Source organism: Chaetodon trifascialis, chromosome 11 (assembly GCF_039877785.1).
Source record: "Chaetodon trifascialis isolate fChaTrf1 chromosome 11, fChaTrf1.hap1, whole genome shotgun sequence".
Lineage (NCBI taxonomy): Eukaryota > Metazoa > Chordata > Actinopteri > Chaetodontiformes > Chaetodontidae > Chaetodon > Chaetodon trifascialis.
Genome location: NC_092066.1, coordinates 9547573 through 9563515, shown reverse-complemented (window position 1 = coordinate 9563515; position 15943 = coordinate 9547573). Strand labels below are relative to the sequence as shown.

General features: G+C 43.7%; 1 protein-coding gene across 1 annotated transcript in view; it reads right to left on the bottom strand.

Annotated features, from left to right (window-relative positions):
* Positions 1 to 15943, bottom strand: part of egfra (epidermal growth factor receptor a (erythroblastic leukemia viral (v-erb-b) oncogene homolog, avian)) — a 40355-nt gene that overhangs the window by 6335 nt on the left and 18077 nt on the right. The window contains exons 2-23 of the mRNA XM_070973991.1: positions 13855 to 14006; positions 13021 to 13207; positions 12756 to 12899; positions 12590 to 12658; positions 11986 to 12104; positions 11456 to 11597; positions 10639 to 10755; positions 9808 to 9934; positions 9647 to 9720; positions 9481 to 9568; positions 9135 to 9334; positions 8830 to 8962; positions 8292 to 8382; positions 7546 to 7703; positions 6300 to 6338; positions 6041 to 6185; positions 5772 to 5894; positions 4466 to 4564; positions 3169 to 3354; positions 2647 to 2802; positions 1056 to 1131; positions 80 to 226 (exon numbers count right to left, since the gene is read on the bottom strand). Coding sequence (XP_070830092.1) covers positions 80 to 226; positions 1056 to 1131; positions 2647 to 2802; positions 3169 to 3354; positions 4466 to 4564; positions 5772 to 5894; positions 6041 to 6185; positions 6300 to 6338; positions 7546 to 7703; positions 8292 to 8382; positions 8830 to 8962; positions 9135 to 9334; positions 9481 to 9568; positions 9647 to 9720; positions 9808 to 9934; positions 10639 to 10755; positions 11456 to 11597; positions 11986 to 12104; positions 12590 to 12658; positions 12756 to 12899; positions 13021 to 13207; positions 13855 to 14006 — 2772 coding nt within the window. The remainder of the gene's footprint in view (positions 1 to 79; positions 227 to 1055; positions 1132 to 2646; positions 2803 to 3168; positions 3355 to 4465; positions 4565 to 5771; positions 5895 to 6040; positions 6186 to 6299; positions 6339 to 7545; positions 7704 to 8291; positions 8383 to 8829; positions 8963 to 9134; positions 9335 to 9480; positions 9569 to 9646; positions 9721 to 9807; positions 9935 to 10638; positions 10756 to 11455; positions 11598 to 11985; positions 12105 to 12589; positions 12659 to 12755; positions 12900 to 13020; positions 13208 to 13854; positions 14007 to 15943) is intronic.

Genomic DNA, 15943 nt, shown 5'->3' with positions numbered 1-15943 from the left:
CATGTTCTGTTCTGTTGAACAGATAAAATCACGTGTACATAAAAGCAGAGAGTGTCAACCTGCATCAGAAAAAACGTACATTTCACCATGATCATGTAGACATCTATGGTGCAGATTGGTGGTTGAGGTAGTCGCTCCCCCTTCTCCAGGACCCCAGCTATTTCACTGGCTGGAATCCCATCATATGGTTTGGTCCCAAATGTCATCAGCTCCCAAACTGTCACGCCTAGAGAAAGGAGGACAGTCGGAGTATATCAGCGTGGTGAGCTGTCATTCACTTTGTTTGGCTCCCAAGAAAAGAGGAGAAATGAGAGTGACAGGATGTACGCTTTCCAAATAACACAGAGTATCAAAATAGAAATGTTGACAAATTGGCTCTGCTTGCAGGAGTGGGAGTTAGCAGGATGCATATCTGTGTTGGAGGAGCTGAAGAAGGAAAAGGAGGAAAGGAAGCCTGTCACTTCTGCCAGGGTCTACTGATGCTTTTGCCATATTGAGCGGAAGGCATGATCAAACCCTCGGGAAAAGACGATTTGGAAGCTGGCCCGCACAAGAAAGCTGTCTGTGTGTGTGTGTGTGTGTGTGTGTGTGTGTGTGTGTGTGTAGGCATCTGTGTGCTCCTGGGCTGGAAGAAGCGTTTACGCGTGTTGTGCCAATAGTCTCTGCTGACGTGATATCGTCCATGTGAGACTGCTGGTGTGTAGGTGTGCGCTACCAGTGTCCTAAAATCGCAGATGCTAGCAAGATGTTCTCGCTTCTCATTTTGTGTGTCGAAATGTTGACAAGCCTTATTAAATCCAAAACCAATATCCAGTCCGAGTCTTCAAAACGTCCATCCTCTCTACGCCTCACCCGCTGTTAAAACACTCTGTTTCGCAATGAATAAATATTTCTCCAGTGAGACTGTCACCAGTGCTCAGGAGGACAGAAGCTCAGCTGTTTTGCATATCTGAAGTTACACAAGCATCCGAGCTCAATCTGCATTGCAAGCAGGGTCCGCGCCTCACTGGGTTAGAGGTAGAGCATGCGTTCACAACATAAAGTGCAAGACGTACCGTAACTCCACACGTCGCTCTGGTGTGTGTATGTTCGGTTCAGGATGGATTCAAGAGCCATCCACTTTATTGGTACCTGTGGAGCAAAAATCACAATCTCCAAATACTGCAGTGACTTCCAAAAAATGCACTAAACATGATGTTCCTTTGAGCACATCTGGACAGTAAGCTTGACTGGACCACTAACACAGAAGATATTTTCCTGCAGCCCTTTAACAAAGCAGGACTGTCTGTTTCAGCAGATCAGAACATTTTACATGGCCGTGTTTGCAGGAGTGTTTTTAAAAGAGGGATGGCGAGAGGGTTAATTAGCTCATTAAAATAGCAGCCTCAGCTCTACACATGCCAATGGACTCTCAACAGTAATGTCGGTACAGTAATGGCCTGTTAACAGGAGTAATATCTTAATTTGTACCTTAATAACATCCAGTCTAATTTGGCTTCTTTGCTCAAAGTGCTGCAGCACTTTCTCAGATTGAAACCCATTACTGTCTATCGCACATGCAGGATGTAATGTAAGTGTGCTGTCACCTAGTGGTGCAGAATTCCATCAGCCATCCATACAACAATCCACATTTTATGAAGTTACTGAAAACGCTAACATTTAACAAAGATGTACATTTCAAGCACATCAAGTTTTTGGTAGAGTTTGCAGTTTACAGGAGCTGAGAAGCAGCATGCAGTCATCACACAAAGTGCGTCACACAAAGCTTAAAAAATGATTTCAGGGATGGTTTCCTGCATAAGGATTAAGTCCTGTTCCATACTGAGGATGCTTTTCAATGTCTTTCACGCGACACAAAGCTTAATCCCCGCCTGTAAAACTGCCCTGTAAAGTTTAATTAGCATATTTCAGGACGGCAACAACAAACGAAGGAAGTCTCAACAGTAGCAGGTGTTTCTGTTTGAGATCCAGTCCAGCTTTGTCCAGATGCATTTCAAACAACTGGACAGCCTCCACATCAAAGCAATAAAACCTCTGGACAGAGTCTGAGTAGTGTGTTACATTACAAGGCAAACTCATTTTATCACACATTTAGAAAAAAAATAATAAAACACACATAGATAATACATCAGCGCAGATCAGTACATGTGTTACCTTTGACTATAATATTGGATTTTGACTAAGTTAAGATAAAGAATAGAAATGTTCGGGGATTATTATATTATGGGAAAGTTATTCCATTATCGGTACTACAGAGAGACGTGTACACAGTAGGTCACGCTGTAAGTAAACCTGAGTTCTACATGTTTTTCTGAGGAAAATTTTGCTTTCATTTGCAAAAAGAAACACTGACGAGAGAACGAACTTATCTGATTTGTCATTTCTCTTAGAACTCAGTTCACTGACAGAACTATTTTTACGACATCACTTACATAAGATACAATCTAGAGCAAAAATACCGTCTTTCGTGACATGGAGCAAATTCATTCATCTACAGGAAGTCATCTGTCGAACAAGCGCCCAATTTGTAACAGGCAATAAAAGCACAAACCCGCGGCTATAAAACTAAAACATGCAGTTAAGGTGTTTTTGAACTACTCATGACAGACGAGCCGACCCTGCGGCCTACTTTAATCTCCAACCAACCTTTCCACCATCTGCATGGTACTCCTTCTCATCCGAGTTGAGGAGTTTGGCCAAACCAAAGTCTGTGATCTTGACATGTTGAGGAGTCTTCACCAGGACGTTTCTCGCTGCCAAGTCACGATGAACCAAGTGGCGCTCCTCCAGGTAGTTCATACCCTTTAGTCAAACAAATGACGAGGTACATGTTATTACATAAGCCCCTCACATCTGATATGGATGCCAAAACATGGAAACATTGCTTGATCAGATACGAGACAAAGATCTAGGAGTGCTGAATGAGGCACTGATAGACCTGTCACTGTGATGAACGTTATATCATTCAACAGTATTTCTTGGCAGATAGAGGCAGCATATACAGTGTTTTTATTACATGCTCCAGCAGTAACCCATGCAGACATGGGATGAACTGTGCTGTTATTGCAATTAAACAACAATGAAAAATTAAACTACTTTATTACCTGTTGTACCTATTGTGCAGACCCTACCATGTAACGTGATGCCTTTACGAGGTTTCTGTCTTACCTTGGCTATCTGCACACACCAGTTGAGCAGGTACTGGGAGCCAATATTGTCCTTGTTCTCTCTGACATAGTCCAGCAGGCAGCCGTAGGGCATCAGCTGGGTGACGAGCTGCACTGTGGAAGTCAGGCAGATGCCGAGCAGACGGCACACATGGGGGTGCTCCACGCTGGCCATCACATAAGCCTCCTGTGGTGCGCATGCAGACACACGAAAAGGTTTTCTGTCATTCAATATTTAACATCATTTGGATGCAGTCAGGTGACACAAAGACAACCCCCTTATCTTATACATGGAAAAAAAAGAAAAATGATTGTGTGATAAGTGTCGTGTGATAGATGTCTTAGCAGCAGTCATACCAAGCCAAGCACATTTGATATGTCTCAGCTGAGAGTGGAAACTCTTAACGGGAAAGTGACTTAAAGACAAAACTATGGGCATAATTGGCACTAGCCACCAACAACAGGCTTCCTACAAGCAGACCCGTGCAAACAGCCTTTCAAACTGAGCTTTGTTCAGTAGCTTTCCAGTCATGGGTGCATTACTTGCACCCCAAATATTTTCTACATGCCTATTACATTATCAAAATCGTTGTAAATAACCATTTGATTGATCGGAGCTCTGTAATCCTGACAGTCTGATGAGAAAGAGGCTTCAAAGCGCTTTTGAAAGCAAGCCCTTAAGGTATGAAGTTCAGAGGACGTGCACGTCCACCACAGCTTCCAGATGTACAGTGACTGAGCAACACGACCACAAAATCACAGGATCTAAGATGCACATTCAGCCGTTTGCATTATGCAGTTTGAACAGGCCGCTGCTTCCTCAGTGCGGCTACAGGGCTGCATTCCTTTCCAGAACACCTCAGCCTTGAGTTACACACCGACGCCCTCACACAGCCCTCCAGTGAATTAATCTCATTTCCTACAGCCCTGTAAGAGAGCCGCCGTGTAGAAACATGACACGTTCAGCATTAGAAAGAAAATAAGTGGTCATTAGTTTCAAATAAAAGTTGCATGTGCTGCAAATTACAGAACACATTACAGTTAAACTGACATCTGGGAAGCAGTAATTGTCACTCACTTTGTACCAACACACTGAGGCACTCCCGAGCCTTCTTAATCAAGTCAAAATATTGTGATAATTACTAAACGACGCGTGCATACCTCTTAACATTTACACTTCCACTGTCACTTCCCACCAGCACACACTTAAGAGAAGTAGTTTGGGAAATAACTTTCAGATGGATTGCTTTCTTAGCTGTGACTCAGTATTCCAGTAAGACATAAACCAGTGAACCTACGTCCAAGATCTCTTTGTTTGCTTTTGGTGATGTGGCTTCTCTCAAAACCTTGATGGCCACTGGGATCTTCACATCCTCTCCTTCTGGAACCCACAGGCCCTGTATGGACACACGCTTGTTATTTTACAAGCTGTAGTTACACCTGAATCATCATGGGAACACGTGCACACATACAGATGTTAGCATGTAAAGCTACAGCTACAAATGCTGACACATACTGTATGTACTGCCCGAGTAGCACTTACACTTTGTACCCTTAATCCCCCCTAAACGCAGGTGCTGCAAAATGTAGTACATTTACTCAAGTACTGTGTTTAAGTACATGTATCTGACTGTTGTATTTTACATACAAAACAATATGACCAGTTATAAATATGACAACAAATATGTCAACGGTAAAAAAGGTAGATCTCCACCTCAATGAGTTAAAACATTAAAATAGAGTTTACACTTAAATGCATCAGTAATAATAATCTCTGACACTTAATGCTTAATGAATACTTGTACTTTTGATACTTTAAGTACTTACTGCTTCTTTTTGTACTTCAGTAAAATTATGGATGCAGGACTTTTTTACAGCTTGACATTGGCAGCTTGACTTAACATAGTTGTCAATCCTTTCACCGGTATCCAAACCTAACCTTAGCCTTCACAGCTGAATGGCTAACCCCAACCCTTACCCTAACCACAACCTTAACCTAATTTTACCCCTAGAGCCAAGTCTTAAACCTCAAATAGCATCTGGGGAAAAAAAATGTGTTTACTTTCCAACAATGATCTAACTCTCAAGGTCTAAAACTCAAATTGGTCCTCACAGAGATAGAAACTCGAACACACACGCTCACTTGTTTTTGTACTAAGAGCACTGCGCTGACTTACATTTTCTCTCTGGGGATTTACCCTAACCTTGACCTAAAAGCTACCCTAAAATAGACGGTTAACTTTGTGGAGATCGGCCTTTTGTCCTCACAGGGAGGATAAGTCCCCACAATGTCACTGTGTAAACACGCATAAGAATAAACTGCATACACACACACACACACACACACACACACACACACACACACACACACACACAGAGCACTGAAAGTGAGAGTGGAGTCACTCAAGCATGATCTGGCAAGTTAAAAATGTGTCTTGTAATTGAAAAATTCAGAACAGATGTAGATGAGCGAAAACACTGATGGGTGTTGCTTATGTAGACTTGGCACATTCAGTGTTCCTCAGCTCCAGCTTCAATAAAGGAGCTGGAGTGTAATTTTGTCAACAAGGTGTTTTGAGACACAAACCTGAAACATGTTATTACCTTGTAAACTGTACCAAAAGCCCCTGATCCCAGCACTTTGATTTTCTTAAATTCGGGTTCCTTCAGGATGCGCAGCAGAGCCTGGTTTGGTGCCTCGCCACTTGGAGTCAAAGGTTCAACCAGCTGGAAAAGAAGGATTGAATATCTTACACTCGGCCTCGTGGACAGCGCCGCTTTCGTCTCAGTAAATGAACCCCGACGTCTCAAAAACAACTCGACATCATTACGTCTGGATGTCTCCCTGCAGTGCGCCGTGGCTCACTTCTTACCTCTCTCTCTTGGAGAAGTCTACGCATGGTTCTCTTCCTCTTGATGTGGCGTCGGCGCAGCAGCACAAAGATGGACAGGCCCGCAATAAGAACAGCCAGCAGTCCACCGACTACACCCGCCGCGATCATGGAGAGTCCAGACGAGCTGAAAGACAGGTGGAAGCTGATTTAATAGCGCAGATAGAAAACACTTCTAAATTCGAGATTGAAAGTGAGATGAAAAAAATTCTGTGTATTGATGATCAGTGTTACTACTCACCTCACATTCTGGCAGCCTTCGAGACCGGGCGCAGTGCACCTGTAAAAAAATCAATGCAAAGAATCTGATGTTAGCGCACCATCACCGTGCTTTCACACTGCAAATTCACCAGGTCATCAAAAAGGGAATAGTCCATTGTCTCCTTATGCAGCTAAACAATCAGGGAAATGCTCTGCAATCAAGCAATGGCGGCCCCACTTCTGCTTCCTAACATTTAATTTCATCATGTGAGTGCGACAACAATGAGAAGCTGATTTCTGCCGGTGAAAGCATCCAAGTTCTCTGTGCTCCCACGTTCACGTTCTTTACAGTCATATGCACAGCGATCACAGTGAAGCAGTCGCTGGCTAATGGAAGCGTCAATCACTCGACTCGACTGGAGTCTGTTAACGCGGTGAAAAGCACGCGAGCTGTGGAAATTCGTCATCACATTTTTCTTCAGAAAAAGTCGCACAAGACAGTTGCAGACCGGCATCGACGCAGGTGTTTGCAAGGGTTTAAAAGACATTCTGGTGCCGCTCAACCACTTCCCTCCTTAAGGCCTAAATATAATACGTTCGACTACACAGACAGCTGCAGACACCACACACAGTGGCTCTGTTTATGCTACTTTCTGCTGCTTGAATCCTCTTTCCGCAGAACACATTCTGTAGCTTGTTGTAGCGTAGCCACCAACATACTGGAGTTACGCGGACGTCCACACAGAGCCTGCATGCCCACCCTCTGATGACGACTACTGAGCGAGCGCAGACGCTGGCACACTCATTATTTTGGCTTTACTGGTCAGTGTATCAGCCAACCACCACCGTGATTCAATCCTGATAGCTCATCAATGTGAACATCAAGGCTGCTTTCATTTCTGTCAAAGCTATCTTTGTCCTGTTCTATAATGAGGTTTGAATTTCTATGCCTTGAATACCGAAACGAATGGAAACTGGTGGATGATAGTATGCTTTAGAAAACTTCACTTGAAGTATAAGAATTTCTTAGCGAATGTGCAAAAATGCAAAATCACTAGTATCTTCTTTTAATCTAAATCCAGAGTATTCCTCCTAAATTGTCCCATTTTATCATTAATCTCAGCAAAAAAAAGGGCCCCATGTTGCCTGCAGACTGTGCCAGCAGCACCACAGCTGACCCATCTGGCTTGGATCAAGTGACTGACTCTACACTTTGTCAAACAAATGCTTGTAACATCAGGGAAAACGCAGCGCCATTTCTCAGGTTGGCTGAACAATGCTTTTACCCTTGAGTGCAGTTTTTGTGGCATAGCTGGCACACTTTCATCTCATCTGCGTATTTCCACACCAGCATGTCGTCCTCCCCTGGCACGCCTTGGGGACATCGAGACACGCAGAACAGTCCATCCTGGAAGTTGGCACACTTCGTGCAGTTACGAGAACCCTGGAAGCAAAAACAAAAAATGATGTTTACCGCTCTCTTTAGAGGAGTAGTAAATATTATGCAAACTGCTCTATCTCATAGTAATATCTTCCTTATAAAGATGCAACTGTTTAGCAATAAAAACCCACCAAGATGTGTTCGGTGCTTTAGGTTCGGGTCAGTCTCTTCTCTGCTATCAAGTGCTCCAGTTGAATTTAATCATTTAATACTCCTCGCTCAACCTGTCTGCTGCTATTTTCAATAGTGACTCTTTACCCCAAAAATGGCCTTGAACTTGTTGTTTTCAGACACAGACGGGATTATGAGGGTATAAAAGCAGACGGTGCGCCAACTAGATCACACAGCCGCGCCTCTTATCCAAAACACAACACGTCTTGTGGCTGCGCTCGCATTATGGTCTATTAAGGCTGCTGTTGATGGAGAAATTGGTGGAGCTAAAACTTGTGCAACAGATTCTTAATTGCGGTGCTCTTTGATGCTGAGCGACTGACACAAAAGTGTTTGCTGCTGATGTTTTAGATTCATGCTAACGTCTTTTGAGGGGGTTTTTATGTATGTTTGTAATAACAGTTTAGTTGACGCACATACCGGCGCGCTGCAGGTTGCAGTCCCGTTCATGCGTTGACACTCAGGGTGACACTCCACGCAGGTTTTATTCACGACGACCTCCCGCTGCTCTCTGCAAAAACAATAACAAAGCCGACAGACTCTCAGCGCTGGTGCACCGCATTTCAAACAGTTACATGTGAAGTGACATTCCTGATCCCCGTTTTGAGGGCACGAGTTAAATTGTAAGCATGTCGAGATTCAATGTTTGACAGAGATCTGCAAAGATAAACAGATGTGAGTGGATGTGCCATTTCAGCTGCGATGTTTGTTTTATATCTACCGGAGGTTTAACTTCAAAATACCTCGGATCGTCGTTGGTCTTAGGTTCGCTTCAATAACAAATCCCCACACGCATCTAATGTCCCAGCGTGGAGATGCTCGTGGTATGAAAATAGACTTTGAAGGAGTTAACTGTACAGCACACAGATCTGACGTTCAGACTGCTTGTTTGTGTAACAATAAAGAAGACTGCATTTCAGAGCTTAAAAAGGCATTAAAACCCAGATTCCTCCCTTACCCCTCCAGGATGTTGCAGGAGTCAACACAGCTCCCATCACGGCTGTAGTCACGGCAGGCGAAACACATGTCCGGGCCTGGGCCCCAGCAGCCGTCCGTGGTACACATCTTGTCACAAGTGTTGTTCCTCCGAGCTGAAAACAAACACACAATCTCAAACAGAGATCTTTCCCGTATAATTGTCCAATTTTGAAATTAGGCCTCATTAATTAAATCTGGCTTGTGCGTTGCGGAATCAGAAGTTTCAAAATAAAGCCAACGAAAGGATCTGAGTGAACAGTGCGTGGGAAACCAAATTCAATTTACCACACGTGGACGCATCAGCATTTTCATCTATGTTGGCACTCTGTCTGTCTGATTTGAAGAGCCTCCTCCAGTGGCTTTCGTTGGTGTAGCACAGGTCCTGGTTCTTAATGATGACCACATCTCCATCGCTGATCTCTTTGAGGGAGCGAAGGCCCAGGGAGGTGATCCCGAGCTGAATCGCAACCAAACTGCGGCCACCACTACGAAAAAGAACAAGGTGGAGCGGGAAGAGAAGAGGAGGAAAAAAGGATTCAGCCTTGAACAACACTCAACTCTTGAAAAAAGAAATTCACTTCCTGTGAGCCAGTGGCTGTGAATCTCCGGGGGGTCTTTACGAGGAACATACCGCTTCGTTCGTCCTCGAATGATCTCCAGATTCTCGAAAGGACTGAGTGAGCTCATGCTCTCTGGCCACGTCTGAATCCACAAGAATCCTGAAGCAACAAATGGGTTGTTAATTGTGAAAGTCTTTAGCGCGCATTTCGTGCGTCATGCATTGCTCGCAGTCTTACCAGTAATTTCTTTAACCGTCTTAAACACATCAAGCTGGGAAGGATGCATCTCTGGTGTTTTGGTGAATGCATCCCTACAAATAAGAACAAACACGTTACCTGCCGTCGTAGGTGCCCACCAATCTATCGCAGGTGACACAGACAGGCTTTTACTGACTTACCCATAAATCGACGTGTGGATGATGAGAATGTTTCCGTTGATTTTCGTGCAGTTTTTAAAGGAGTCAATGTTGGTGGCATTGACAGACATGATGTTAGTCAGGTCTCCTGTTCCAAGTCCATCACACACTGCAAAGAGTTAAAAATATTTATGTGTATATCAGTACAGAAACCGATTTTTATTGTACTATAGTATTCAGACCCTTCACTTCAGCAAAAGAAGTACTAATCATTATCAACAAAATGTAGTATCAAAAGTAAAAGTACTCATCATGTCTACAGTATGTTCCTTTAAAGTGGTATTTTATCCTATGTTATAATATTGGATTATTACTAGTGATGGATTAAGATGCCAGCAGCATTAGCATGTTGGTGGAGCTAATTTAGACGTTTACATACTATGAAGAAGATTCATAACAATCTATAATTTGATGATATGATTTGTTGCATTGCTCTTAGCTTAGCATGAAGACTGGAAACAGTGGAAAGCAGCTCGCCTGGCACAAAATTCACCTCTCAGCACCTCTAAAGATCACAATTTGACAGCTTATATCTTGTTTGTTTAATCTATACAAAAACTCAAGTATTAAAATGACAAGTTTTAGGTGGTTTTAGGGGGAGTTACGTCCTAAGCTATACGGCTGCTTGCTGTAACAGCTAGCGTCATGTTCAATGTATAGATACGTGAGAGGTATCAATCTTCTCATCTATAGTAACTCTGTAATGAGTGAGTGAATAAGCATATTTATGTAAATAAATGTAAAAAAAAAAGTTGCAAACTATATTGTGTATATGAGTCAGAAAGGCTGCACAGTGGCAGATTAACGCGCTACCTTTTGGGCACAGCCCCTCACACTTGGCACACTTCCTGATTCCTCCCTCGTCCACCTCGTACGTGTTACCCGTGCATGTCCGCACGCACGCTCCATGATCAGTCACAACATAGTTATCTGGAACAATTGCAAAATACAAGCCGTTTACCCCAAAATCCTGTAATATTCAACATTTACAAGTTGAATATTACAAAGCATGTGAGCGCAAAAAGAAACCCAAAGCAACATCAAAACCAAACGTGCTTTTAAACATTAATAACCCATATGAGTTAAACTGCAGGCATGACTGTAGGTACATAACACTGGTGCAGGCCATACAGTACAGATACAGCGACAGACCCGTGGAAGTTAAACTGAGAAAGAACAGTGTTGCATTAACACGCCCTGAAACTCAATCATTTTCCTTCTGCGTTGTATGGTGCAGGCCATACAGTACAGATACAGCGACAGACCCGTGGAAGTTAAACTGAGAAAGAACAGTGTTGCATTAACACGCCCTGAAACTCAATCATTTTCCTTCTGCGTTTATACAGTTTATAATTAAACTGAGACGAACTGTAATGTCTAACAACCCTGAAGGACAACCTGGGCACTTGTTCGGCATACCACAATGTAAAAAAGCTCATGAACATGCATAATGTGTTTCATACTGGCTAGTGAAGCCAACTAGTTTCATTTTATTTATCTTGACTGTCAAGACAACAGCTACAACTGTGCATGCTTTTATGTTCATTAATTAATATATCAGTGTCAAGGAGGATGAAAGGTTTAATGACTTGAGTTGAGCGAAGGTTTCTCTGTTTGGAGCCGTTCTTACGTGGGCAGCTCTTGACACAGGTGGCCCCGAAGTTGTACTTTCCATGTGGGTTGGGTACCAGCTGGTGTAGGTTGGGGTCGTACCGCATGAGGCCCGGGCAGGAGTCTTTACACACCCCGTCGTCCTGGAAGTCCCGACAGGCCTGCAACACAAACAGCAGTCATGTAGTACACTGGGACCATAACAGAGCCCCACGCTAATGATAACACTGCATTCCTCCATCATAGCCTTGGCTTAATCCTCAGAGCTGCACAGAGAGGGAGAGCAGACTGATGCTCGAGGCGCTGCCAAATGAAAGATTTAATCAGCACCTATACACAACATTCAGCATGGGTACCGGAACCAATAACAATACTCCTGATCGTGAAATAAGATGGTGCTGAATGAAGGCTTTGTTTTGTCGGATGCTTCTCATCCAGATTTAAGGCACAAGTATGCCTGTGTATTTTGTGGTTGAAGCTTGTCTCCTCCCCAGCTCCTTGATCATATCATTCCTCTTGTCCCCCCACGTGAAGGTGTCTTTCTCTCACCAGACAGTCAGTGGGTCGAGGTCCTGTGCAGCCTGCAGCGCAGTGCTCATTACAGCAGTCGCTGGGTGAAGGTCCTTTGCATCTCTTTGAGCACTGCTGCGCACAGTTCAGCTTAGTGACTGGAAAAAAGATCGGGACAGTCAGTGGAAATGACCTGTAGCAAGTCTGAATTTGAGGCCATATTGAAGCTGTGAATCAGAGCATTCTGCATGCTCATATTATGGCTGGTGAAAATGGTAAAAACCACAAAATGGCACACTCCGGGCACTCATTTGTGCCCGCTGCCATCAGATTGAGCAACAGTGGAGACCACAGACAATGCCAAACACTTTGACCTGCCAGCTTCACCCCTCTATTTATCTGTACACATTTCTTCCTGCTGTTGCGACACCTGAATTTAGCCTCTCTGGATCAATAAAGGCTCATCTGATCGTAATACGAATGCAATGAGAGACCCAGTCTTTCTCAGTAATCGAGTACGGCAAACTGTTTTTAGCGTTTCACCACACCATACCTTTAATACAGCAATATAAAAGGTGAGCTGTAATTTAATTTAATGAATCTTTTCGCCATGATAACATTAAATCACAGGATGACAACTCACAGGTCTGACAGTTTTCAGGACCGGGTCCCCAGCACGAACCATTGAAGCAGCTTGAGTGGCATTTTTGACCTGTAAAAGCAGAAACAACCAGGGTGAAATGTGTACTCGACACACTTTAACGATCCACGAAGGAGCTGATGCAGTGAATGACTTTGCAGTTGCTTACAACGTGGATTCCTGCTGGCCACTGGGAGATTCATGGCGGGTTTGCTGTCAGCGTTGACGATATCATACCACTGTATTGTTTCCACATTGCATATCTGCATCCAAACGTCCTTGTCCCAAAACATTACTCCTCCATTAAGAATTTCTGCAAAAGAAAACTGATATGTGAATTCAGTGGAAAAAACATGATCAATTTTACAACACATACACTGATTTTGTGAGAAATTGCGAAGGCGTGTAAAGAAAAAATGTAAAGATGCACGGACCTGTCAGGCTGGTCAGAGGAAGCTCAGTGGTGGCGTGGCCTGTATTTCTGTCGTAATTGGCAAGCACAGCGAGAGCGAACTTCTTTTTATAGAGCGAATGGCCGCGAATGATGCGCAGGTTCTCCAGAGGAATCCTGGGCACAGTGTTGAGCGCGATCAGGACATAACCGCCCACTTCTTCAATAGACTGCAGAGCAAAAGAAAGAGAAAGCTGTGCTGTAAACTGAATGCACAGAAGAATAAAAACTGAACCTATGTGAGCGCTATGTCCTGCATATACTGTATATCAACCTTACGACATTATGGTGGTCCGTCATAACGGTGGTATAACAAAATCTCAGAAACTCAGAACTTAAGTAAGGAGCGAGCAGACAGCAGAGTCAAACTGAGAATGTAAAAGCGAGGGGGACAGCAATACAAAGTGATGGATTCATGGCCCCCTCCTCACAAGTGAAGCTACTACACAATATCTGCTGGCTGCATGTAATTCTGTGTTTGCAAGCTTGTACGCAAGTGTGTGTGGTCCGGCATGACATCTGCTCAGTGTTCACAACCTTTTCTTTGGATCTGGAGTTCAAGCAAAGCTACAAAGCCACGCCATAAACACACTGAATCGTCTGTCACTATGGACTCTCCGCTGATTTTAATTGTCTGCACTGCATGCACTGCAGTGATAAGAGCAGCAGAGAGACTGCGTAGATCCCGGTTAGATTGCCTGGCGAGGTTCAGACCACCAAAGTGAAGACCGAAAAAAAGAACAACAGATAATAGGAACCTTCTCCCATCTGTTACGTGCATGTTTAGCCTCCACAGCTAACAGATCGCAGCCTTTACCCTGAGGAAGGACAGGTCACGGTGCTCCTCCATGTGGGTGATCTCCAGGTTCTCCAGGATCACAGTGCAGTTGCTGTAGGTCCTCACCAAGCTCTTATAGTGGTCCTTTTCGGTTCCCAGAAGGCTAAACTGGTTGTTGAGGCCTTGGCATACTGCAGGGAAAGGTAAAATAAGAAAAGAAAAGAAAAGAAAAGAAAAGAAAAGAAAAGAAAAGAAAAGAAAAGAAAAGAAAAGAAAAGAAAAGAAAAGAAAAGGGAATTTGTGAGATGTATCTAAATGTTACTTAAAACACAAGATGCAAACTGGCTGTAAATCATCTACATTGTCACGAAAGCATTCATCCAAAGCCCACAGTGCTATCAGTCAGAAACATTCATTGCTTATGTAACACACTGGCTCAATTTATGCCTTTCTCTCCCTGTGTGTGTCTCTGTTTGTGAATTTGATCTGGACAGTCATAACTTGGCCAGCTTTCATGTGAGAATACATGATCTGGGTTGCATCTACAATAGGAATCAAATCTCAGCAACGAAGCGAATTCTGGCTCATGAGTCAAAGTGAGCTGGCTGTATTTACACTGGCAAAGGCCTGAATCTTTCCGCTGCTATGCAGGCTAGTTAAAACAACCGCTGCGACCAGCGTCTCCAGGCCCATTGTGTCATTTCAGAGAAAAGATCTGGTGTGTCACAGATTCCACAAGATTTGCGAGTGCATTTGGGGGGAACTTCAGCTCTCTAAATCTCATAATTAATAACCGTCTCAATGACTTCTGCCTAGTTTAAGCATATCTGATTTTAGGGCAAGTTCTTGACGTGACTAAATAACAACTAAGGGCTTAAATCGAACGCTGATCCAAGCAGTTTCTCGAGTTTTAAGTTGCATCAACAACAAAGTTATTGCTAGAGAGATTCACAGGGCTACAATTATGGCTGGTAATGTAGCCTATCTGGTGTTATGCAATAAACTGTTCGGATAAGGAGGGCATCATCACTGATAAGTGCAGAAGACACGAGAGGCTCTTTTTCTAGTGAATGTAGTTTTAAAGGAAGAATACGTGTGTTAAGAAAGTACTGTAGGCCTTCTTCCTCTGAGCCGGTCAGACAGGTTCTGACTGGCAGTGAGGAGAGTCACGCTGTGGCAGCCCTCCGACACACGGCCGGGTCTGCGGGCAAGAGCTCTGCGTGCACACATGACGAGCATGTAATTGTTTTTTCTCTTTAAAGTCTTAATTTATGGATGAACTTAAGTAAGAGGTTCAGAAAAAACAAAGATTCTTCTCAGTTTATTAGAATTTATGGTGCTGGTGTAATGCCTCTTGGGTAACATTCCACAACGTGTCTGCTCTTGACTGCAAAGGAAGCCAAAACACTCGCTCCAAATTCAGACACACCTCACGATACTGCACATGACAGTTAACGTAACTGCGCTGAGGCATTTCTGATTTGCCTGTTTGAAGGAAAAAACACAATATCGTCTTTCAGCTCGGTCAAACTCGTGGCTGAAGCCAACGGTTTTATCCTCTGTCCTCATCCACTGTGCTTTTTACACGTAGTTGTCTTGATTTTACACAAACCAACAGCGGTCGGGCAGCCAATCAGTGAGAATTAGGTGCAAACAGCTGTCTCCCACCCTCCCTCTTCCTCCTCCTCATTAGTTTGTCCCTGAGGGATCTTGCCGACATGAACCCTGCAGTCCAGCCGCCTAACGCCCAGGCAACAGAGGCAGACTGGCAAAAGCAAGCTGACCGTTTTAATTAGAGGAGCCATGTGAGATGTAATTAGGCCCCTAATTATTACTCAGACTGAGAAACCAAACTGTAATAAACAAAAAGGTTGTCATGACTGTGCAGCTGTGAATATGAATAAATCTGATTTGAACATCTCGAGTGACAGTTCGCTAATAGCTGATTATGGCTAATTAGTGTGCTGTTCTACCATGGACAGCACATAGACGCACTCCCAGCTGCAAACATACAGCCTGCTTCCTGTCTGCATGTTTCGTGTAGTTAATATTTATGATGAGCAGTAAATGCTGTATGGAGCAGGTGACTGAAGGTGCAACAAACTTCCTGCACCGGAGGCTCAGACTT